This window comes from Pectinophora gossypiella, chromosome 4 (assembly GCF_024362695.1).
Source record: "Pectinophora gossypiella chromosome 4, ilPecGoss1.1, whole genome shotgun sequence".
NCBI classification, from domain to species: domain Eukaryota; kingdom Metazoa; phylum Arthropoda; class Insecta; order Lepidoptera; family Gelechiidae; genus Pectinophora; species Pectinophora gossypiella.
This window is the reverse complement of record NC_065407.1, coordinates 7623610-7647311: the sequence shown is the minus strand read 5'-3', so window position 1 is coordinate 7647311 and position 23702 is coordinate 7623610. Positions and strand designations below refer to the sequence as shown.

The 23702-nt window shown below is 37.2% G+C and overlaps 1 protein-coding gene across 1 annotated transcript in view; it reads right to left on the bottom strand.

The window, feature by feature from the left end:
* Positions 1 to 162: 162 nt before the first annotated feature.
* The window catches only part of LOC126366179 (kinesin-related protein 4-like), a 28625-nt gene continuing 5085 nt past the window's right edge, over positions 163 to 23702 (bottom strand). Inside the window, exons 9-28 of the mRNA XM_050009142.1 lie at positions 23272 to 23408; positions 22624 to 22683; positions 21759 to 21871; positions 21197 to 21364; positions 20586 to 20739; positions 14722 to 20431; positions 14450 to 14624; positions 12425 to 12566; positions 11893 to 12010; positions 10233 to 10263; positions 9812 to 9926; positions 9367 to 9433; positions 8721 to 8886; positions 7709 to 7811; positions 6714 to 6891; positions 6104 to 6269; positions 4998 to 5127; positions 4031 to 4116; positions 3550 to 3660; positions 163 to 2256 (exon numbers count right to left, since the gene is read on the bottom strand). Coding sequence (XP_049865099.1) covers positions 2119 to 2256; positions 3550 to 3660; positions 4031 to 4116; positions 4998 to 5127; positions 6104 to 6269; positions 6714 to 6891; positions 7709 to 7811; positions 8721 to 8886; positions 9367 to 9433; positions 9812 to 9926; positions 10233 to 10263; positions 11893 to 12010; positions 12425 to 12566; positions 14450 to 14624; positions 14722 to 20431; positions 20586 to 20739; positions 21197 to 21364; positions 21759 to 21871; positions 22624 to 22683; positions 23272 to 23408 — 8068 coding nt within the window. The 3' untranslated portion in view covers positions 163 to 2118. The remainder of the gene's footprint in view (positions 2257 to 3549; positions 3661 to 4030; positions 4117 to 4997; positions 5128 to 6103; positions 6270 to 6713; positions 6892 to 7708; positions 7812 to 8720; positions 8887 to 9366; positions 9434 to 9811; positions 9927 to 10232; positions 10264 to 11892; positions 12011 to 12424; positions 12567 to 14449; positions 14625 to 14721; positions 20432 to 20585; positions 20740 to 21196; positions 21365 to 21758; positions 21872 to 22623; positions 22684 to 23271; positions 23409 to 23702) is intronic.

The following is a 23702-nucleotide window of genomic DNA, read 5'->3' as shown; positions in this document are numbered from 1 at the left end:
TAAAAGCATTCACACGATAGGTAGACATTCAATTCGAAAAGCAAAGGAACAATCTTTTCTTAGATCTATTCGAAATATATCGAACGAACCACGCTGTTACGCAAGCTTGGCCTACAACCAAACTTTTTATTTTTCTTTTTATTTTACAGAAAAAAAGTCAAATAAAAATCAAGTTACTTTTAATTTAGCACAGGCACCTTTAGCAATGAGATAGTGTTTAGTAAAGATCAATACATAAATATTATGCTATACGTCAGTTAATATTTGTGCTTTAACATTGTGCATTAAATTATATTGAATGAAATAAGGAACATTGACGTATTATATTATTATTTAAAATAACTAATACTATACAATACATTATAGGCACCTCATGTCGCAAACTTTAAGTACAATTAAAAAATACTATCTATTGTGTTAATCTAATTCTCGGGCAACACACATCCCTTTGGCGGACTACGAAAAATGTTCTCACGAAGTAGTGTAAGCGCCTGACTAATATGGAACAATATAATTGGTTACTTGACAGTTGTAACAAAATATGAAATATGTCGGATATGGTAGTTTACCATTTAACGATAATTATCCAACAGATTCTTTTAATTAAGATAATTTTTGAATATTTTATTTATACAAAATAAAAATGCGGTGTTTTATCTGGGTATTACAAAACCCGAAATACGGGCAGCCATGACATAAACAAAATCTGTCTCGTTTGAAGTTACACTGTTTGACAGTTTTGTTTGTTGAAATGTGACGTCACTGGGGCTTTTTGGCGGGAGACGGGAACGGGACAGTTGCTTTCTTCATTGAATAATCTAAATAATTAATACGAAGTGGTGTTTTGTGGTTAATGATCGCATTAAGTTAGTCGGAAGACATTCGCGAGTGTTATTATATTGGAGTATTCAATAAACAAAGTGTATCTGCCTATTTTCGCTTCGTGTCAGGAAGCCGCTTCATAACTCAAAAGTTTATGCGGACTTTTGAGTTAATTCGTTTGGGGTTCGGAGTAGGAGTCTACTCCGTGGGTGGGGGCTTAGGTTTCATCATCATCACCTTTCATCATTTCATTAATCATCAAGAAAAAAATACGTCAGACATGGCTGTATGGGCATAGTTCCCTTTGCCTTACCCTTCGGGGAAAACCAAAACAAAAAAAAAAAAAGTGACGTCACTGGGCAAAATGTCACGTGACCAATCGTTTCCGCGCGAAATTTTAAATAATTGAAGAAAAATGTTTTTTTTCTAGTATAGCTTTTTTGAGGCAATAAAATATTTCAAGAGGTATATAATAATCAATTGTAATTTTAAAATACTTATCCAAAAACTGTCAATTTGCCAATTGTTTCCACATGTATATTCTGGCAATGTGTGTTTCCCTTCATATTTACAATGGCACCAATACTCACAATCACGATATACCAGTAAATGCTTTTGGAATGGCAACGGTACCTACATCAGTCTTCATTTGGACCTTGCTTACCTTGGTGCGAACTTATAAACTAAAATCTGTAACTAATTTTTGTTCACATGCAAAATTAATTCACCAAATATTTTAATATGAAAAAACAAATTAAAAAATATTGCAAGACTTCTAATACAATTGAGCGAAATAATGACGATATTGTCTCACGGCTGTTGTCTGTGATCTTTTAGTTAAAAATAATAAACAAAACAATGAGTATTATCATTTCCTTACATTTGGACCCCATTCGTGTGGTCTTCACCGATCATAACAGCCTCTATGCGTATCAACTTTGTAAGATACAGACCCTTATATCAAAATTACACAACCAAAGACAATTACAGAACTACTTAAGAAATAATGCGTATGAACATAATCAATGAATTCACACACTGGATATTTAAAAGATACAGTAAAACATACGCGGTACAGTCATTGTCTTTGGTAGATAACCATAAATTAATTTTCATAATCAAGTCCAGCTTTTGTTTCAATGATTTTTACCGCTAATTTATACAAATATGTTTGTAATAGGCTAGCTACATTTAAATTGAGGTAATAGCTTCGTTCGTTACGTAATTATCCCAAAACAGGCCTAAAATATCAAATGATTGAACACACAGATAATTTGTACGGTAGAGACGAGGTTATCAGCCGAGATCAGAGGGTTCCTCGTTCTCCCTGTTCGCGTCGTGCGACTTGCCGCGTTTCTTGCAAATCGTTATTAGCTTCGCGTTGATCTTCTTCAACTTTTGGTTTTCTTTCATGACGTCAGTTATCTGCTGGTTCTGGGGACAGTGGTTAAGTTTGATATGATAATCATATTTTTTTTTTCTTAGCATATTAAAGTATTTTGTAAATCTTATCGAAACTAATAAATCTTAGTGACGTCAATCATTAGTCAACCGATTAACCCGTCATGGATCTTGTTGAAATGTGTAGTAGGCAGAATTATACAGGGTGTTAGTGACATCGTAACAAAAACTGAGGGATGATTCAGACTATGATTCTGAGTTCATATCAAGGGAAAACTTCATCGCAAAACTATGGAACTGAAAATAATAAAAAAAAAAAAATCTAAAATGTTCTGTTGGTTGGTTAAAACTAAAATGTCTGAATCATCCCCGTCAATATTGGTTACCGTGTCAGTAGCACCCATACGTACTTGTATAGCTATCTGTAGGTATTCGTACGGGGAGTAAATTACATCGTAACGAATACTGAGGGGGATGATTCAGCTCACTATTCTGAGTTGATATCAAGTGGAATTTTACATCGCAAAGTATGGAATTGAAAAAAAAAAACTAAATAGCATCAATTTTGCGACGGAAAATTACACTCAGAATTATGGCCTGAGTCTTCCCCTTCAGTATTCGTTACGATGTCACTAGCACCCTGTATATTAGTAAATAAGCGGGTAAATCCATTTGTATCTATGTCAGTTCGAAATAAACTGTATGTCTTCACTCGTGACTATGATTATCGTTTCCCCTTGCCCTTCAATAAGCAAGGATATTAGGGAGCTCCGTAACCGAAATAAAAGTTTCGGATAATATCGGATATGAGCGGAGCCTAATTCAGACATGTTATGACCATTATGACAAGTCGTTTTCTTCGGCCGTCGGCTGCCAGTGCCCATTGTACACAAGCCGCGCGCATTGTTTGTTTTTTTCTTCATTTGTCGTCATAACATATATAACATGTCGTTATAAATAAAACCACTTTATTACTTATTTGTATTTTAGTTTTAAAATTTCTTAAAAGATTAATATCCGTAACCGAAATTATCCGAAACTAACGGATAATCCGAAATAATTTATTATCCGTATCCGGTATAACATCGTCACTTGCCAACAGGTGAGATTGTGGTCAAACGTGAAACTATTGTTTAAAAAACCTGTAAGTATAAAGTAAACTATTTTTAACGGGTCTTTGCAATGGCCACTCATCGCGTCAGTCATACCGTGATCACAGGCGCTGCAACGCGGCAGATAGTTTTTTACCTTATTTAATAATAAAACCCGTTAAAATAATTTACTATGTATAAAGTGCGTGTATATTTAAAAGTAACTGTAACGTACCTGTACGATAGCGCTGCCGGTAGCCACAAACATAGTTGGGTTAATATTGGGCATGGCTGCTAGTAGCTGGTTCTCTAGTGCCGCCTTTTCACGCAACACCTTGTCTAATGCCTGCGACAACAAACATACAGTGCGTTCTATAACGGCCTCAGTGGTCCAGTGGTTGAGCGTTGTGCTCACGATACAAAAATCACTTTGTGATCGCTAGCTTGTTTAGGACATTACAGGCTGATCACCTGATTGTCCAAAAGTAACATGATCCGTGCTTCGGAAGGCACGTTAAGCCGTTGGTCCAGGTTATTACTTACTGATTAAGTAGTCGTTACATGAGTCATGTCAGGGGCTTATGGCGGCTCAATAATAACCCTGACACCAGGGTTGATGGGTTTGGTAATCCACCTCACAACCCACACGTTAGAAGACATGGCAAATAATCCACTAGAGATGGATAATGTTTTAATAATTAGTAGCTTTTACTCACAGTTTTAACTCGTTTCAATTCTTGCGCATGTGCGTTGTTCGCCTTTAACGAGCTTTCGTCACGTTCTACTTGGTAACTTAGCAAATCTGCAATAAAGCAAGGGTGAATGTTCATCAATACCAAGAGTTGCTACAAGCTCTATTTAGTTGGCTTGTGGTTCTGTCTACCCCGATAGTGATTCATCTTTTAAGTTAGTTACATTTCTGGTTGCGTTTTTTGATTAGAGGCGAGTATTATTATTTATGGTGAACAGTAAAAGAAACTAAGGGATGAATTAAGAGGCATCGTATCACATTTTCCTATATTTCTATCCTTTTTGTGTCATTTGCTGGAGTGAGATAATGCGGAATCGACGAGGCGGTGGGACTGCGGTGGCACTTTCTTTCTTTATCTCGTTCTCACAAATGACGGTTCTGAGTGGCAGAAAAGGATAGAAGTATAGCAAAGTGCCGTGCGGCCAGGGGCCTATTTCATAAAACTTACAATTGCCTATTTCAACAAATGTACATGACAATTCGATATTCATCGAGGAGTGCGTGATTAGCAATATTTTAAAGCTTTATATAAGTTACGCAACGAATACCAAATTTTCGTTGTGAGTTTTATGAAATAGGCTCCACATTTTCTTTTTATTTGCCAGAATATACATTGTTAAGGATCTTAAATTAATTGTATACAGTAAGTATATTCAACCTGTTTTCAGGTGCGTAAATTTTATTTTAATCAAATACAAATATAAATACAAACCTAAGACTAAATATGATTATTAATAAAAAAGATTATTGAATATAAAAATAAATATATTAATACATTATTAAGAAAAAAGTTTTGGTTATAAGGTCACATGTACTATTTACAATTTTCAGTCGTGTTATGTGCAAGGTATTCCTTTACTATGTAGAACATGTATCAGATCCGAGATTATTCATTTATTATGATCAGTGATATAGATAGATGTATGTCATACCATCACTGGTATCGGTGGAGGCGTCAGCTCGGGTGTCGCGGCGGTTCTGGTCGTGCAGGCTCTGTCGTTTGCGCCGCGCCGCCGCCGCATGGGCGCCGCCAGTCTCTTCCTGTAGCTCTTGCAATTTTGCCTGCAGAGTAAATTGTTCTAAAAGCTTAGAATAAAGCATAATACTACGTATAGAATGGTTAGGGGTTGGATTGAAAGAGTTATTAATGAAGAAGTGCTAGTAAGAGTAAGTTATTGTGGACAGAAGATGCAAGATGATTGGACACGACGAATTTATTAAAAACATCGTAGAAGGGAAGTTACAATGGAAGAGAGGAAGGGGAAGACCAAGAAGAGCATGGAGCAGACTAGAGAGAAGGCGAAGTGAAGTGAAGGAATTGGGTTTTGATAGACAAGAATGGAGAATGCTACACCGACAAGAGCGTGGTTCTTAAATTAATTATTATAGAAGGGTAAAATGCACGCTGAAATGCCAGTCGTGCGGATACTATTGCCGCTCTCGTATTGGACTTCTCAGCCATATAAGACGTTGCCACAGAAACGCCGTATAAATCATCTAATCAAGATGTACAGGTCTATGATGAGAAGGGTAACTCTCCGCCCGCACCAATTCGTACCCGTGTCGAGTTAGATTTACTTCACCCACTTTAGTCAATGGCACTCAGCCGTTAAAGAGTAAGAAAAATCGCGGTGACTGTCCCGCTCGCGCTTGCGCAGTAAGGCGGTACACGGTCTTCTTCTATCGTGTGGGTTGTGAGGTGAATTACGAACCCCATCAACCCTGGTGTCAGGGTCATTATTGAGCCGCCAGAGGCCCCTGACATGGCTCATGTAACGACTACTTACATTAGTAAGTAGTAACCGGGACCAATGGCTTAACCTCTTAAGACCGAGATTTCCAGACACAATAGTTAAACAATGGGGTTTGGATTTTAAAAGGACTTCCGGTCTTATGACTTTAACGTGTCTTCCGAAGCACGGATCATCTTACTTACACACACACGGTACACGGTAAGAACGATATTTATGTATAGTGCGCGGGCTGCGCCCAGACTAATAAGGTAACACGAAGATGATAGATAATGTAGTATACTGACCTCGAGCGCGTGTTTAGATTCTCTCAGCTTGCGACACTGTTCCTCGCGTTCTCTGAGGTACTGTCCGCATGTCTCGCACTCCTCGTCCAGCTCTCTGTACCGCTCCTGCAGCTCAGTTAGCTGTTGCCGACACGATGTCAGCTCCGCTTTCGTTGCTTCTAGCTCTCTGGAACACGAGTATCATATTTATCATATAACACGTGCAGGTTACTTTGAGAGAATGCAGTCGAAAATGCTATCTGGGAACAAAATAGTGACAGAGTATTTAAATGTTTATGACATTGAAAACATACCGCTGTCTAAGCCCCATGTAATAAAGGGCGAGGCTATTGCCATTAACTGGACACAAATCCTGGAAATCACGTGATATTAGTTACCTGTGATCCAAACATGAATTCGAACTCAAAGTCGAATTCAGCGATTTAGATTCATTTTTTAACCAGTGGGCACATCGTTACCTGAAGTGAATCTTTTTTTCATGTGACTTATTGTAGATTTACCGCTTATGGAATTAAATATTTGACCGGGCGGGGGTTGAAGTCAGTCAATCCTTCACTCACCACTACAGAATAAAAAGATAAGAGTTAGAAATTACTTTAAGCCTACATACTTAGATTCCCTGTAGCCAGCATTCTTTTCGAGCGCTCGCTGCATCTTAGCAACAGTGTTCTTCAGCTCCTGTTTGTTGCAGCGCAGTTCTTCGATGGTGCGGATCAGCTTCTTGTTCTTTTCCACCTCGGCGTCGAAGGACATGCGGTCCACTACCACTGAGTGGAGGTTCGCCCAGTCTGTAGATTATAGGTAGGATCTTCGTTTCTAAGGTGGTAAGTTACTGTGGTCCTATGGGTCACCGGCTTGCTTCTCAAACAGTGCAGTCTGGTACAGGAGTTGTACCAATGACTTATTAATTTATCATAAGTGCAGTTTTCACTAACACAGTTAGCTGGACCATCTTGTTCTATCGTGTGGGTTGTGAGGCGAACTACCAACCTCATCAACCCTGGTGTCAGGGTTATTATTGAGCCGCCAAAGGCCCCTGAGACGGCGCATGTAACGACTACTTACTTACATCAGTAAGCAGTAACCGGGACCAACGGCTTAACGTGCCTTCGGAAGCACGGATCATCTTACTTTTTGGACAATCAGGTGATCAGCCAGTAATGTCCTAACCAAACTAGGGACCACAAAGTAATTTTTGTGATATGTTCCCACCGGGAATCGAACCCGGGACCTCCGAATCGTGAGCCCAACGCTCAACCACTGGACCACGGAGGCCGTTAGAAGCTGGACCATTAGACGGCGATACGGTTCACCTATCATGTTGGTCTAACAGAATATTCGGTGTGGGTACTTGTTCATCTTGCGATGGATGTACCTCTGACTACTCTGACTTGTGTTATGTTATTAGTTTCTTTTTACTTAGCGTTTCGATTTAATTTCTTATTTGTCATTTTGATTGTATGGTAAGGAAAATTTTGAGTAGATTTTCTTTGTGATATGCAAAGGGTAAATATAAACGTTTAATGCGATGATATCATTGCATTTTATTTTGGATGTAGTGGGTCTGGGACTTCTTATTGTTCAGATAGGAAAATTAATTATTACCCTCATCGGTGTTAACAGAAGCATTTGCGTAGTTAGATTTTGCCTCACTCTGGTTGTGATTTACTCCGGACTTCAATTTTTCATTCAATTCTGCTACTTGTATCTGAAATTATAAAGGGTTTATTAATTTACATACGATACTCTTCGTCTGCTCCCTCACATTTGGATATTATGATCTATTATGTGAAATTCTTTTTTGAATCACTTCAACTAGCTTACGAATTTTTTAGCTCTTGCTTAAATTTTTTTTCGCCCTTAACAGTTAACAGTTAAACATAACGTCACGACTATATACCAATTGGGGTAGTCAGACGAACAACCACCGCAAGGTGAACCAAGTACCCACACGTCACCAAGTTTTCTATTAGACCAACGTGATAGGTGGTGAGCCGTATCGCAGTTAACAAGTAGCTTACATTATGTAATATTAAACAGAACGACCAGTTCAGTACAATTATTGATTATATTTCAATCAGATAACAATTGACAGTCGTCTCAATGTGCGGTAAGAATACATCTTTCAAAGTACGAAAGCTAGTGTTGTGACGTTTATGAGTATAGTGATGTATCGATATTAGGTCGATCGATTCTTTTCTATCTAACGGCCTCCGTGGTCCAGTGGTTGAGCGTTGTGCTCACGATCCGAAGGTCCCGGGTTCGAATTCCGGTGGGGACAAATTACAAAAATCACTGTGATCCCTAGTTTGGTTAGGACATTACAGGCTGATCACCAGATTGTCCAAAAACATCCGTGCTTCGGAAGGCACGTTAAGCCGTTAGTCCCGGTTATTACTTACTGATGTAAGTACGTAGTCGTTACATGAGTCATGTCAGAGGCCTATGGCGGCTCAGTAATAACCCTGACACCAGGGTTGATGGGGTTGGTAATTGACCTCACAATCCACACGATAGAAGAAGAAGATCTAACAGTATGTACAGACTTAAGAGGGCGATAGGTACCCAAACTAGGAAGTCTTATTTTGGAAGTGGATATAAATGAGTGATGTCTAACCTCGAGCGCCGTCTTCTCCTTCTTGAGCGCGCGGCACTGCTCCTCTCGCTCGCGCAGGTACTGTGCGCAGGTCTCGCACTCCTCGTCTAACTCGCGATACTGATCCTTTAACTCCTCCAGCTCTTGCTGACAGGAGGCTAGCTGTTCGCGGAGTTGGGATACTTCGCTGTAACAAGCAATTCGAATTTGTATCATTATATTCATATTAACGTGCTTCGGAGGTATTTTCCCTTCGGAAGGTCAGAAAGGTGTCGCTTCTGCAAAAAATCGAACTTGTCAAACTTCAGGTTAGGTAAGCAGACTCTGTGAAAACGGGATAACGTTAGGATGATGGTGATGATATTCGTATCAACATGGACAGAGAGAACGATATATAGGCGGTGGGATGATAGTCTGATAGTAACAATTTCCTTGAGAATTTAGCGCGCTAACGGGTGTATTCCGCTGAGACTGCATGCGAGTTGCACGAAAAAAAAACACCTTTTTTTTTGATTATTTCACTATTCGTCTGAAGTGCAGTGTTGTTTTAGTAAAAGATTGTGGTTCTGATTCCTGTACACACCATCTAATTTTATTTTAAGTTATTCCTGTCATTTTCTTATCCGCTGAAAAAGAAAGGGGCCATTGTAAGAATACGATTACGAACCTGATACTGTTGCTAGAATCTGTAGGTTTTGTACCTCCTTCTTCTATTAATCCGATTGAGGCGCGACCTATAATCCAAAAAAAGAATTATTTATCAATGGAAGGACAAGCCCCATTCGACATCTAATATATCATCCAAGAGAACTGCTAAAAATGGCGATATTAATAGCATAATGGCTATATGGATCAAAAATGCATGGACAGGATGAGGACCCGGTGGTGTAATGGTTAACACGCTCAAAAGGCTTGACAAGAGCTTAGGGATCAAATCCCGTCCGAGTGAAACTTTTTCGGTTTAATTATCTTTGTGAGTTTCCTAAAGCAGAGAAAGCTCTAAGGACTAATTGCATGTTGCATGATTTAAAATTTAGTCAATCGGTTTATTATCTTCTGGTCACTTGTGGTTCTATCATGATTGATAATTTAAATTTAGAATCAATACAAACCGCTAGGCGATGGCGTGTGACGTAAGAGGCTACGGTGCAAGTCGTGCGTGCTCTGGCGACGTCGCCGGGTCATTGTCACGCTGTTTGGACGGGATGATTCTTCATCCTTGTCGCTCTGGGTAATATATGAAGGTACAAATTATAAATACAATTAGGCGTTTCCTTAAAAAAATAAAATATAATAATAATTGCTAGTGTCAGTGTTGTCCCATACATTTAGAAGACCGTGTGTCTTTTGTAAAAAAATAATGAGCGATGGGCTGAATTAACAGCTACCCATCGTAGCTACTTAGAACTTCGTATCAAAAGTGTAAACCATAATGGTTACTTGAAGTATTGCCTAGCCGTTTTAGGATCATGGGCATATTTACTACGCTTTTAAGTTTAGCGTTAATAAATATATACTAATTGCTATACTTACATGATCTTGTCGGCTTACGAAACTGTCGCGTCTGTAACATTACAAAGTACTTGATATTATTCATTTACTCTCTTTATAATTTGGAAGTATTAAGAAAAACAAACAGAAATAAACAGGTGCGAATTCTGGCAGACATCACCTTAATGTTAATCTATTTACCCATAGATTTAATAGATTGGCAATGCAAAGGAAATAGAGCGAGTGAGATGCTCCTTGGCCGGACCACTATTTAGTACTTACGCAATTACGAATGAACTCAATACGCGCTACATAATGTCTACTTTCATCTGCATAACAAGAAAAAAATAGTACGGCAAAGAGTTAAAAGAAAAATGATATTATTTGTGGTGCGGCCAGAGAGCAATGCTCCCCAGCCGGACCCCTGTGAATCTCAGAAATTAGAAGTTTAGGTCTATTTTTTCATACCCTTATTGCTTGACTACATAACGTAATTTCTGAGATTCACAGTGGTATGCAGATGAAAGTAGACATTATGTAGCGCGTTTTGAGTTCATTCGTAATTGCGTACTAAATATTGGTCTGGCCAGGGAGCATCACACATAGAGCGATGCAGACGAGTATGTTAGAGCGAGATAGATAGGCAAGACAATTTCGCGTTGTATGCACAATGCATTTTACAACGTGTAATACTCTTTTGCAGCGCCGTTCTCTAGATCAATTGAATAGAATATACGTATTAGAGTCATATTAAATATACGGCCTTGTATGCCCCTACGGTAAGCCGTGCACGAAACAAATCCTGATTTTAAAGTGTATTTTGGTATTTAGATTAGATTTATTATTGTTACGTGTGCGGCGCCCGGATGTAACTCGTCTAAGAAAAATAACTCAAAACATACATAACAAGTAAATTTCACATTGAAATGTTTTGCAGTCTAAATGTATTTTTTAGAATTTAATCTTGTAAATATCTTATTATCTCGTTTTAACTGGTTTATGGCCCATCACTATTATATATTAAGGGTGGTATTAATAAACTAATCTCAGCTTCGAGACTGCTCTCAAGATCAAGTCAATGTGACAGTTCTTATATAAAAACAGGGGCTTGAGCATCATCTTGAGGGCAGTCTCAGTTGAGATTAGTTTATTAATACCACCCTAAGTCAATGATTTTGACAGTTTTAAAATTAGCTCTATCTCTGTTTTGCACTTGTCGTAAGTGAAGGACGGTGTTATTTTTAGAGCTGTTAGACAAATAAAATTAACGTTTGCCCGTCAGCATCGGCACTAATATGCTTGTGTAAGGTCAATGTGGGGAAGACCGTCAGGGCTAAAAGACCGTTTACTGGCAATAACTTCTTGTATATCAACAGATTATGTCGCTTTCTCTCACTTCTAGACATATAAATATAACCAAGTATATTATCTATTATATCCGATCACATGACTTGCTCTACATATAATATCGAACATAACGAACGTCTCATCCGCCTAAAACTACTGCAGCTTCTCACAACCTGTATAGCCGCGGAAAAGAAGCTGCAAGAAAAGCCTCGGCACAGGCCCTAGACGTTCTTTTTTTTAAAAAAAAAAAAAAACAAAATATTGGTATACAATTGAGTAATTTAGCTGCCTAATATCAGTTCTCAGACAGTTAATCCCATGCATTCATATCTTCTAAATAATCAATCAATATTACCCTCTGCTAAGTCTGACGGGAGTGCTGCGATTGGAGCTGTACTGTTCTTCATCCACATCCATAAACAGGTCGTCCGGTTTGGCGCGAGATCCGAACACCGCTTCTATCTTATTGTGATCTAAACAAAAACATTTTATAAAACCTTGACAATCATTAAATCCATTAACACTTTCAAGGACAACGTCTAATGACGTTCCGATTCTAATGTGTCATACTATCTATAATGAACCATCAATGACCCATGGTCTCCGCCCGTGAAAGGGTTAATTTATATCATCGATTGGCTAAAAAGTGGTTTAGGTGGTAAGTCCACATAAAACAATTTGGTATCCCATATGATTGCAGTGAAATAAAGAAGAGATATAGGTAATGACGTGTTATCATCAACTGGAATTTTCCGTCTCAAAATTGTTGGAAAATTAATGAAAATTTTAGTGTTTTTTTAATTCGACTTGATATCAACTCCAATCATGAATCATCCCTCAAAGTTTTTGTTACGGTGTCACTAACACCCTGTATTATGTTATGTTACCATCATTGTCCAGTTTGTCGACTGCGAAGGTTCGCTTGGAATCGTGCAGGCTCTGCCGGCGACGCCGCGCGCTCTCCGCCGCGTCTGACAGCCGCCGCCGCGAGCTGCCGTCCAGAGACGCTTCTAGCTCCAATACTCGAGTCTGTACAAGATGGACGCGATACTATTATGTCCAAAGTTATCGAACAATCACTCAAGTCATTGGGGTCTTGTAGTTTGTATCGACCAACTTTAGAATTACATGTCAAGGTGCAAACAAAGGTTTTGTGATTATTCTTTTATATGTGTCATTATAAATACGGTAACTCTCATGCCATTAATTGACTTATCGCCTATAGAGCAACGGATGACAGTTTTAAAATATACACTTCTCATCAAAAAAATCGAAACACTTCCGTTTTCATTGTTTCTGTCCGAATTTAACACAAAAAAGAATTCATACGATGAAAAAAAATACATAAATGTATAGCTGGCAGTTTGGCCATTACAGTAATAAGCGAAAATTCTAAATTCAAAATTAGAATTTCATTTGTTTATCTTATAAACGAAATGAATCACTGTTTTGAGACAAATGTGTGTTTAGGGTTGGAGTACATTTAGCGTTTAAAAACTAAAAATTGGCGCCTATCCTTAAACTTTTTGTTTTTAATTTCAATACTGTGACTTTGGGACGTCTGAAAAAAGGTTTTTTTTCTAAAACGTATGGATACTTCGCCCACAGAAGCCGCCCAAGTTGTGGCATTGCTGGATTCTGGCCTTAGTCAGCGTGTTGTGGCTGCAAGACTGCATCTAAGCCTGTCATCTGTTCATAGAGTCTATAAACGTTATCGGGAGACTGGTTTGTTCACGCGCCGTTCAGGATCTGGCAGGAATCGGGTCACTTCTGAGCGAGATGATCGATTTATTGTAACAACTTCTTTAAGAAATCGACGCCTTAACGCTTTTCAACTGCAGCAGCGGCTTCGTGTTGTACGAAGGGTGGCTGTAAGTGACTCTACAATTAGAAGAAGGTTGAAGGATCGTGGACTGGTACCGCATAAGCCAGCAAATGGGCCGAAATTAACTGCAGACCATCGAAGAGCGCGCCTTAACTTTGCACGTGAGCACCTAAATTGGTCATACCTACAGTGGAGCAAAGTTCTCTTTTCTGATGAGTGTAAAATTATGCTGTATGGTAACGACGGAAGGAACAAGGTCTACAGAAGAGACGGAGAACGCTATGCACAATGCTGCATTGAAGAAAAGGTCAGCTATGGTGGCGGTTCGTGGACGGTTTGGGGAGGAATCAGCGCCGACGGTAAGACAGAGCTTGCTTTCGTGTCTGGGCCACGTCTGCCTGCACTAAACTGTCATCGGTACGTCGAAGAGTGTCTCGAGCCTCATGTGATGCCCTATGCACATTTTATTGGCAACGGCTTCATATTCATGCACGACAATGCTAGTGCTCACACCGCGGGCGTCGTACAAGATTATCTTAACGAAGTCGATATCTCTATTATGGAATGGCCAGCAAGAAGCCCGGACATGAATCCCATTGAACATCTGTGGGATGAATTAAAGAGACGAATTCGAGCAAGAGATCCTGCCCCAGAAACACTTAGCCAGCTGCAAGATGCAATCCAAGAGGAATGGGACAATATACCACAGCATGTGATCGTGACTCTCATCCGATCGATGAAGAACCGTATGGAAGCAGTAATTAGAGCTCGGGGAGGGAATACAAGTTATTAAATAAACGTTTTTTAGCTTTTTTTTTCATTTACGTGTGTTGTTTTATCCATTTCCTTTATACTCCATACGGAATAAAAATGACTCATTTAACAAAATACGAAACCTATGAAAAATTCATTTAAATTTAGAACATTAACATTAAGATTTGATAAGCTCATATTACTCACTATTAAACGACATTTAACATTTATTCCTAAATGTACACATTTTTCTAATAATCCTGACAAAACGTAAACTTGCAAGGTGTTTCGATTTTTTTGATGAGAAGTGTATTTTAGTAGGTGAATTACTTACATCCAAAGATTCTTTGATGTTCTTCAGCCGCTCCACATCCTCTCTAGCCGCCTTAAGATCGTTTTTCATCATCTCACATTCTTTCTGCAAGGCATCGTACTTCTCAGTAAGCTCCTTCAAACGCTTATCTCTCTCAGCAGCCGATTTGTCGTCTTCCTCCTTTTGTTTTTGAAGTCTATGAATTAGAAAGTAATGAAAACGTAAAAACCTGACATAAAACAATTCACTGACATTTAAATTTGCCATAAAATATATATTTGGTATTACTTTACCTCATAATCATCTTGCTCTGAATCTCCGCTGTTTTCTCGTGAGTTTTAATGTTTATTTCTAACCGCGCGCAGTCATGAGTTTTGTCCTTGAACTGCTGTTTCAGTTGAATGTTCTGCTCCATCAACGACTTAGCCTCCAATGTCAGAGTCTCTATTATGCAAACATTGTCGTTCACAGACTCCCTTAGCACTAAAATGTCTGAAGTCATCTTATCCATTTCTATTTTATTTTTACGAATAATTTCTTGTGCTTTTTCCAACTCCGCAGCATGTGTGTCTCTCTCTTTGGTGATTAATTCATTAATAGATTTCATATTGTCATAATCCTGTTTCAAAGATTCTAGTTTCTCAAGAAGCTCCTTCCAATCAGCGTCTTTAGAAAATATCGCATCATCTTTGTGATGTGTGGCTTGGTTTTCTAAACTGTAAATCAAGTTTTCTTTTTCATTAACTTCATGTTTTAGAATTTCAATTTCTTTTGTTAATATTGAAATAGTATGAACATTAGTTTTGTTTTCTTCAATTTTGTTTTCGTAGATTTTGGTCAAATCCTCGTGAAGTGCTGTTTGAGTTTGTAAATTGCCTTCGATTTCTAATATTCGATTATTCAACTCACTCGCCATTTTTTCTTTTTCTTCGACGGTAACCTTTAAGTTATCTACTTCCAATGTTAGATATTGTATTGTATTTTGAATTTCAACTATTTTGTTGGTACCATTGATAAGACTTTCAAAGAGTAATTTTATTTTTTCATCTAGTGAAGGAGTTTCATCAATATCACAAGGTGATATAATATCTAGTTTGGCAAGTTTTGTGCAACCATCGGCTAATATTTTTGTCAATTCTTTTTCTTTTTGTACCATGTCTAATGTAACAGCATTACTGATTTCAAACAGTCTTTCTTTCTGGGCTTTCAGTAGATTGTATTCGCTTTCTTTATTAGATAGTTGCGATTTCATTACTTTTATATTTTCATTGAGAGTATTAAATTCGGCAACAACATTTTCCATGTGACTTTGTAATTGTGTGTATTGTTCCATAATTGCCGACAAGTCTTTTTGATGTTTATTGTAAATATTATCAATTAGAGATTCAAAAATATTCACAGATGTCAAACCAAACTCAAAGTCAAGTGTTCTGAGTAAATTTTCTTTGAACAAGGTAACAAGTTTTGTATTTTTATCTGCATCAACAACATTAGACATTTCTTGATTTATAGTACTAATATTATATCTGACTTTAGATAGCACATTTCTGAGAAGCGCGACATTTTCTTGACTTTTTTCTAATTCAATAGTAACTTTGGCATATTTATCATTTGCGCTATTAACTTGCGATTGCAGTTTACATTTTAACTCTTCGTAATCTCTTAACTTATTTAATAGATTCTCCACTTCATTCCCATGTTTTGTTATAAGTTTATTGTAAAACAGTTTCATCAGATCAATTATTTTAACATCACTGTCAAGGTTTTCTTTACCAGCGTCAGTCATTTCTACGTAATAATTAAAGCATTCTATTTTATCGCTAGTATAGACATCTGAAGGTCGTTCTTCTGGGACGCTGCATCTGAATTTGGCAGTTTCAGTTGTATCGAAGTCTTTGGTGAACGTGAATATGTTGGAGTCACCCATGCTCTCGTCAAGGTCCATGGCTTGACCTATCGAAATATTGCTACGTTCTAATTGATTTTTAAGAGTAACGACTTCTTCGGTAATCTTTTTGCAGTCCTCCTTGCTAGCATGTAGTTCATTTTGCAATGTACATATTTTATTATGTCGCGATGAACTGTCTGAATCACTTAAGCTTCTGTTCAGCTTGGAGTGCTCAGTTTGTTTACTCTGTAGCTGTTTTATTAGCTCTTCTTTCACTTCACATTGTGGACATGCGCCATTTACCTTTGAATCAATTTCATTGGTTAAGTGTTTCAACTTTTCATATTCGTGTAAAAGTTTACTGTTTTCATCTTTTAAGTTATCTAATTCCTTTTTAAGATTATCAGCCTCAGATATATTGTCCATAACTTGTACTGACAAAGAATCGTTCTCTTCCTGGAGCTCTCTAATAGTACTACTCTTTTTATTAAGGTCGCTACAAAGTTTCTCATTTTCTTGGATCTTTGTTTTAAGTTCTTTTTCTGTATTACCTAGTTTTTTCACTAGAGCATCAGACGATGGTATTTCAAGAGTAAGATTATTATACTTTTGCTCTATAATTTCTTTTCGACCAGTTATGTCTTGTAATTCTTGAGAAAGTTCTTTCACAGTTTTCGTCAGTTTTTCTTCCATCAATCTTAGATCATTGCAATTTTTACAAAAGCTTTCGTGTAGAGTATCCATACTGTTCATTTTAATTGGACTACTCTGAGCATCTTTGTAACAAGTAGATGGCAGTGAAAGTTTTTGGATTTCTTCCTTTAAAGTAATGTTTTCTTGCGTTAATGCTTGGTTCTGCTCGTATAGTTTTTGATTGTCGCTTGAAAGAGTTTCCATTTGAGATAATACTACACAAGGATCCATCACTTTACTCAATTCGTTGGTTTGACAGGCTACTTCAGCGTCAAAGTTTATTTGGGTCACGTCTAAGCAGGTTTGGTCGTGGCCGACGAGAGTGTTGTCAGCTGACGTGGTCAAAGTCATGTTTGCGTCTAACATTAATAGGTCACCGTCTAAAATAGATTCATTTTTGAAAGTGGACATCGTTGTGTTTTTATCGAGGATATCAGGAAGCGAGTATCTTTTGAAGCTGGTGTTTTGTTTATCGGTAAGCAAGCTACCTTTTAGTATTGTCATGAGCTCGTTTAGTTGCGTTTTGAACGCCGGCAAATCCCGTTGGCATACGTGAATGTACCTTGTATGGTAATGCTTCAATACTTTTAGTTGAGAATTAAGCAACTTATTCTCAGCGTATGTAGTAGCTGTTAATGTTGATAGATTTGTTTTGTGGTTGGATATCTTCTTCTGTAACTCTTGCGCTGGTTCCAAAAGTAATTGGATTTCCTTGCGAACATCTTCCCTTTCTTGAAGAAGATATTTTTGCGATGATTCTAGCTCTCTAAAAGCTTTTACGAAATTATTGTTTTCTTCCGTCAATTTCTCTAATTCTTCAGTCAATTTTCGATTTTCGCCTTTAGTCTTACTTAATTCTAAGGTCAATCTAATATACGCACAAGTGTCTGTTTGAGATTCTGCGTTTTGAAGTTCAATACTTGACTTTGAAGTCGATGGAGTTAATAATTCTAAGTTGTCGTTCCTTTGTATGGATTCTATTATTCTATTGCAACAAATTGTGAGCAGCGTCTGCGGCGACTTTAGATCATTTTCATCAAAACTTTGACAAGTTTCAAAAGAGCTTGACTCACGAACATCTGACAGCGCATACTGATGTGTCTTTTCACGATTCTGAATATCTTTGAGTTTATCGTTCTGTGCTACAAAATGCTCACTTTGTTGTTTCATAACACAGTCGTAGTTCTTAAAATGGTCTTTCCATTCAAGTACTTTACACTGCATAGCTTCTATCTCACTAGATTTCAGTTGTAGCTCCATATTCAACTGGTTCAACAGTTGACTGGATCCTAGTAACTCTTTGTTTAAGTTGGTAATTCTTTCTACTTCAACCATTAATTGCTGGTTTTTAGCACTAAGCTCATCACAGTCACCTATTAGTTTCACATTTCTATGTGTCAGTTCTTCCACTTGTTTCCGAGCTACTGATAATAATTCTGTTATGTCATTTCTTTCAACGTCATTTTCAGTTTTTAGATTTGTAATATGCATAGCAACATTGTCTAAAGTGAGTATTATTTGCTCATAAGTATTGTCACGGTAGATTTCATCGTCATTCTCATCATAATAGTCATGTGTTAACTTAGATGCTTTTTTCAAAATTTCTAACATAAGTTTATCTCTGTTATCGATGGATTCCTTTAGAGCAGCATTCACATCTGTATATTTTTCTTTAAGTGTTGCTGTAATAGAAGATATCTTATCTTCTAATGCTGCAATTTGTGTATCTTTTTCTTGTACTAATTGTTCAAATGATTCTTTATTTTTTTGCCAAGCTTTAATTTCAGAATCATTATCTCGTGACAAAGTTTCCAATTGTGAATATAGTAAAGACAAATTTTCTTGTAGTGAAGATATCTTGTTTTCTTTTGACGCTAGGTCATTATGTAGATTTTTATTATTTTCCTTAGCATCATTAAGCTTTATTTCTAGATCTAATGTATCTCTATTCTTGTTTTCCAACTCTGAACGAAGTTTATTGACCTCTTCCGTCAATTGTGTGATTTGCTGCGATAACTCTTCAGATTGTTTCATGATTTCGTTAGTTAAAGTTTCAACTTGTTCTTCTAATTGTGTTATTTCTGACTTGTGTGTGTCTGACATTAATGAAAGTTTCTCTTTTGACTCGCATAAAGCTTCACTTGCTCTATTTTTCTCTTCTAAAACATGCACCAGCAGAGTTTGTAAATTATTAATTTTCTCATCTAACATTATGAAAACCGTCTCAACGTTGGGAACAGTTTGAGGAAGGCTGTCAATACTACTGCCAAGGCTAGATAACATTTCATTTAAAAGGTTTATTATTTCTTTACCTCTTATTGCATAATCCTGATTATCTGAATCTGTTTTGATGGCGGCGGTAATTAAAATGTTTTTCTCATTCAAATCTTTTTCTAATTCACTTATTTTTTGACACATGTTTTCTATTTGTCTTGAAAGTTGTTGATTTTCACTTATCATATTTTGTTCATTAGCCTCCTTCTCTTTCACTGTCTGGGTGAGTTCGTCACAGTTTGTTTTTAGATTCTGTATATGGATTTCGTTTTCAAAATTTCGTTTGCGTAAACTGTCAATCTGAACATCATTTTCCTCATTTATTTTATTTAATGAATCATATTGTTCTTGGATAGTAGACAACTGGCTAGTCAAATCTGTTTCAAGTTTCATTAAATTATTTATAACAGTAATATTGTCTGACAGTTGCTCTTTGAACTTTTCTGCTTCTTCTATAAGAGTTATAATTTGCTTTTCCTTGACTTCTAATTCTTCTTTTAAAGTTGCGTTGTCAGACGAGAGTTCTAAATTAGTTTGCATGGTAGATTTTAAGTTAGTAATTTCTTTGTTTCTATTCTCGAGAGCAATTTTGAAAGAGTGAATAATGTTTTTAATGTTATCATTGTTGGCAATAAACTTCTCTTCACTAGCTACCATATTTTCCAAAACACTATCATTAATTTTCATATTAAGTATATTATCCTTTTTAGTCAAGTTTATTTGCAGTTCTTGAATAGTGCTGTTGTAGGATTGTATGTCTTTATCGGCTGATTCCAAATGTCGTTTTTGGCTTTCGACAGTTTCGTTTAGAGAGTCTATTGTGGATTTGAGGAAGGAGTTTTCCGTCTCGACAATGGCCAGTTTGTTTTTGAAGTCGTCGATCGTGACTTGGAGTTGTTGACTAGAGGTTTCTAGGGATTCAATTTTTTGCCTTTGTGTAAAGAGGTTTGCTTCTAGTTCTAGAATCGTTTGGTTTTTAGTCGCAAGTTGTGATTGTATGTCTGTAACGAGTTCTTGCACTTGAGAGGGCACGTCGTCATCATTCGTGTGCGTAAGACTACTCTCGTTATCACTGTTCACTAACGATATGTCTTTAGACATGTCCATGAAGTTTGACACGTCTTTTTCGGCCATCGTTGCTAATTTACCTGTGTTATTGAAAAATAAGTTTAAAAAAATGTTCTTTCATATTTTTATGAATAATAAAAATATTACAAACTAGTATAAGTATATGTTACGATTTTCATACCCATTTCTTTTAACTTTAAATCTTTGAATGGTGACAAGTGATGTATTACTTACCTATCTCTTCATTCTTTTTCATAGTCTTCCGTTCTTCAAGCAACGACAGCAGTTCTTGTTCTCTACTTTTGGTTTTGTTCCTAAGAGTCTCGTAACTTACCTCCCAGTCTGTTATTTGCGTGTCGTATTCTTTGCATTTACTTTCTAATTCCAGCTGCAATATTAATTATAAGAAACTGTGATTCCTAAAAACGGGTTCGAATGGTTCCGGGTTCTAATCCCGGTGGAGACATATCACAAAAATCACTTTGTGATCCCTAGTTTGGTTAGGACATTGCAGGCTGATCATCTGAATGTACGAAAGAAAGAAAGAAGACTTCGAAAGGCACGTTAAGCCCTTGGTCCCGGATACTACTTACTATGTAAGTACGTAGTCGTTACATGAGTCACGTCAGAGGCATTTGGCGACTCAATAATAACCCTGACACCATTGATGAGGTTGGTCATCCACCTCACAACCCTCACGATAGAAGAAGAATAACTCAACAAGCATTGTTCTTCTTTTTCAATGAGTAACTTAGGGTCTAGGAATACAAAATACTTATAAAAGTAATTGTGAATTTAGACGGCTTAAATTAATCATAACAAATAGCAAAAAGCAACGACTGTACCTTAGCCGAAGTAATACTTTTCACTTCATCTTCGGTCTTTTTGATTCTGGCGTTCAGTTCTTTAATTTTAGACTCCTTACTATTGCCGTCTGCAGTCAATGAACTAATTTCCTCTTCTAGTTGTGTTATGACATTTGTATTTTGTTCTAATTTCTCCAATAGTTCGACCTGCGAACGTAAATAAAAAGCGAATTGTATCGAATTGGTTGTATTCGCGTGATTCGAAGGACTAATATAGGTAAAAAAGAATGTGTCAACTCAAAAGGCGGATATCTAATCAGTCCGAGTAATAATAATCTGCTATTAAAATGAGTACACTTATAGATGTTTATGCGGCAAGTTCAAATCATATAATTTCTTTTGCAAAGTACTTCTTGCTGTTAATATGTTTGAAGCCACCATGTATCGGTCGGGAAATATTTGGTATAAACTTTTTCTTAAAATAATTCATATTATATACAGCAATACAGCTACCGATTTATTAATGCATTGTATGCATTATATATTATTGTAATTATTAGGTTCTTTTATGATTCAAAATATATTTTTGAAACCTGCTTACCACCGTGGGAGTGTATATTTTTTCTCTTTTAGTCAGTTCTACAATGTCTTTCAAGTTCTTCTCAGCTTGTTTAGCGTTTTTCCTTAGGATGCACGGTGGAGTTTCAGAGGAGCCTTCAAGAATGATAAAACAGATGATGGGCAAAGTTATTAATATTACTACTATGTACTATTACTACTATTATTACTTACTATGCAAGATAGCACAACTTTTTATAGAATTTTACCTCTGTATATAGTTTTTTATTCGTTTATTGTCTTTGTTATTGATAAAGCTTTTGTCTTCTTGTAAAATATATTGCTGCTTGCACGAGAACCGTTTTTATTATGGGTAGATCGTCAATAAAGTGGTCCTTCGAGCCGTTATTAAGCTTAGTGTTGGAAAGCTCAAAAAAATTACTTAGTATACAGTAGAATACAACACTTGGTACTAATCTTCTATGTTCCATTTTTTAGGTCAGTAATGTTAGTTTATTTTCCACAAGCTATATTTATTTATATAATAATCACACTCGAAATTTCCATATCTTTCAGGAACAGATAATTAAGTTACAAATAGTTTCGTAATTATATAACATACCTTACGCCCGGAATACCATGGGCAATCCGTACCACTTAAAAAATCCTCTCACTACGGCAGGAAATCAAACTACAAAACCCATACGCCATTAACGTGAGGAAGAAAATTTTTACAAAAGCAAGCAAGCAAGTGGTAAAGGGTTAGGTGGGGCTTACCCCACCAGCTTTAGCCGAGCTAGTACCCTTTTTAGTTTAAGTCTTACATTTCAAATAATGTAACGTCTTAAAACTAAATAAAGATTTTATCTATCTTTATATCTAATTACGTCCATAGTAGAAACACTTACGGTAGCAATTGTGGTACGGAGAGCACGGCTGCGTATCTGCAGCTGTGTCATCGTCACTGTCTGCGGAAATAAACAACAAATTGATATTACGCATATACAAGAAAGAGTTTGCTCTCCGAGATCAATCCAACATTTTAGAGCAGATAGTGTAGGACGTAGCGTAGGCTTCTAAAGCCTATAGTCACATTCATTTCTTTTGCAACCACACTTAGTATTGAGGTACTCAGATGCATTGTAACAACCGTAGAAAGACGAATTACCAGTCTATTATCATCATGGGGGTCGGAGAGAACATTATTCTTTGTCGGTTATTACGACAGCACCGGGCTATGCAACTGAACACGTTCTACGATTTTCTTAATACCGGCACGCCCCTGACAGACTATACAAAAATGTCGTTCATTCACAGACTAGACACTACAAAGATGCAGTTTTTCTACACACGCAACTATGTGTGCTGCATCACCCAGTACGTGCGAGCGAGACAGAGATAGTCCACACGCGGTCTTGGCTCCTTACGTCTTATGGACTGAAGTGAGTACGCAAATCGGGGGTGGGGTAACCAAATTCGTAGCGGCAGGGCGCAAAGTATCCCTTCTATACATATTGTAGTTTATTCTATGCTACCAACCCAGAACACGAACTTACCAATTTCAATGATTTCGTCGTTAATGTTGACCTTCTTGTCGCGCGGTGGCGGAGTTGTCATGCGTGCCTCTTCCGGTACCGACGCCAGCTTTCCAGGGTTTTGAATCGGAACGAATTCAGTTGACAGTGATAGTGGACTGTGAACAAAACAGTACATATTAATAGTGCATACATAACAGTATCAGAATAATTAATGTATCAAGGATCGCGGACGTCTCCATTTATCTTTGTGTTCATTTGATTTATGGAAACATATTAGCGTAGCGTGTTAACACGCTCCTCCCCGCTTGACAAGAGTTGCGAGTTTAAATGATCAAATCCCATGTATTCGATATAATTTTCTCCTAAACATAACAAACAGTTTATATACGTCCCACTGCTGGGCACAGGCCTCCCCTCAATCAACCGGAGGGGAAATTTTCTCCTATTCT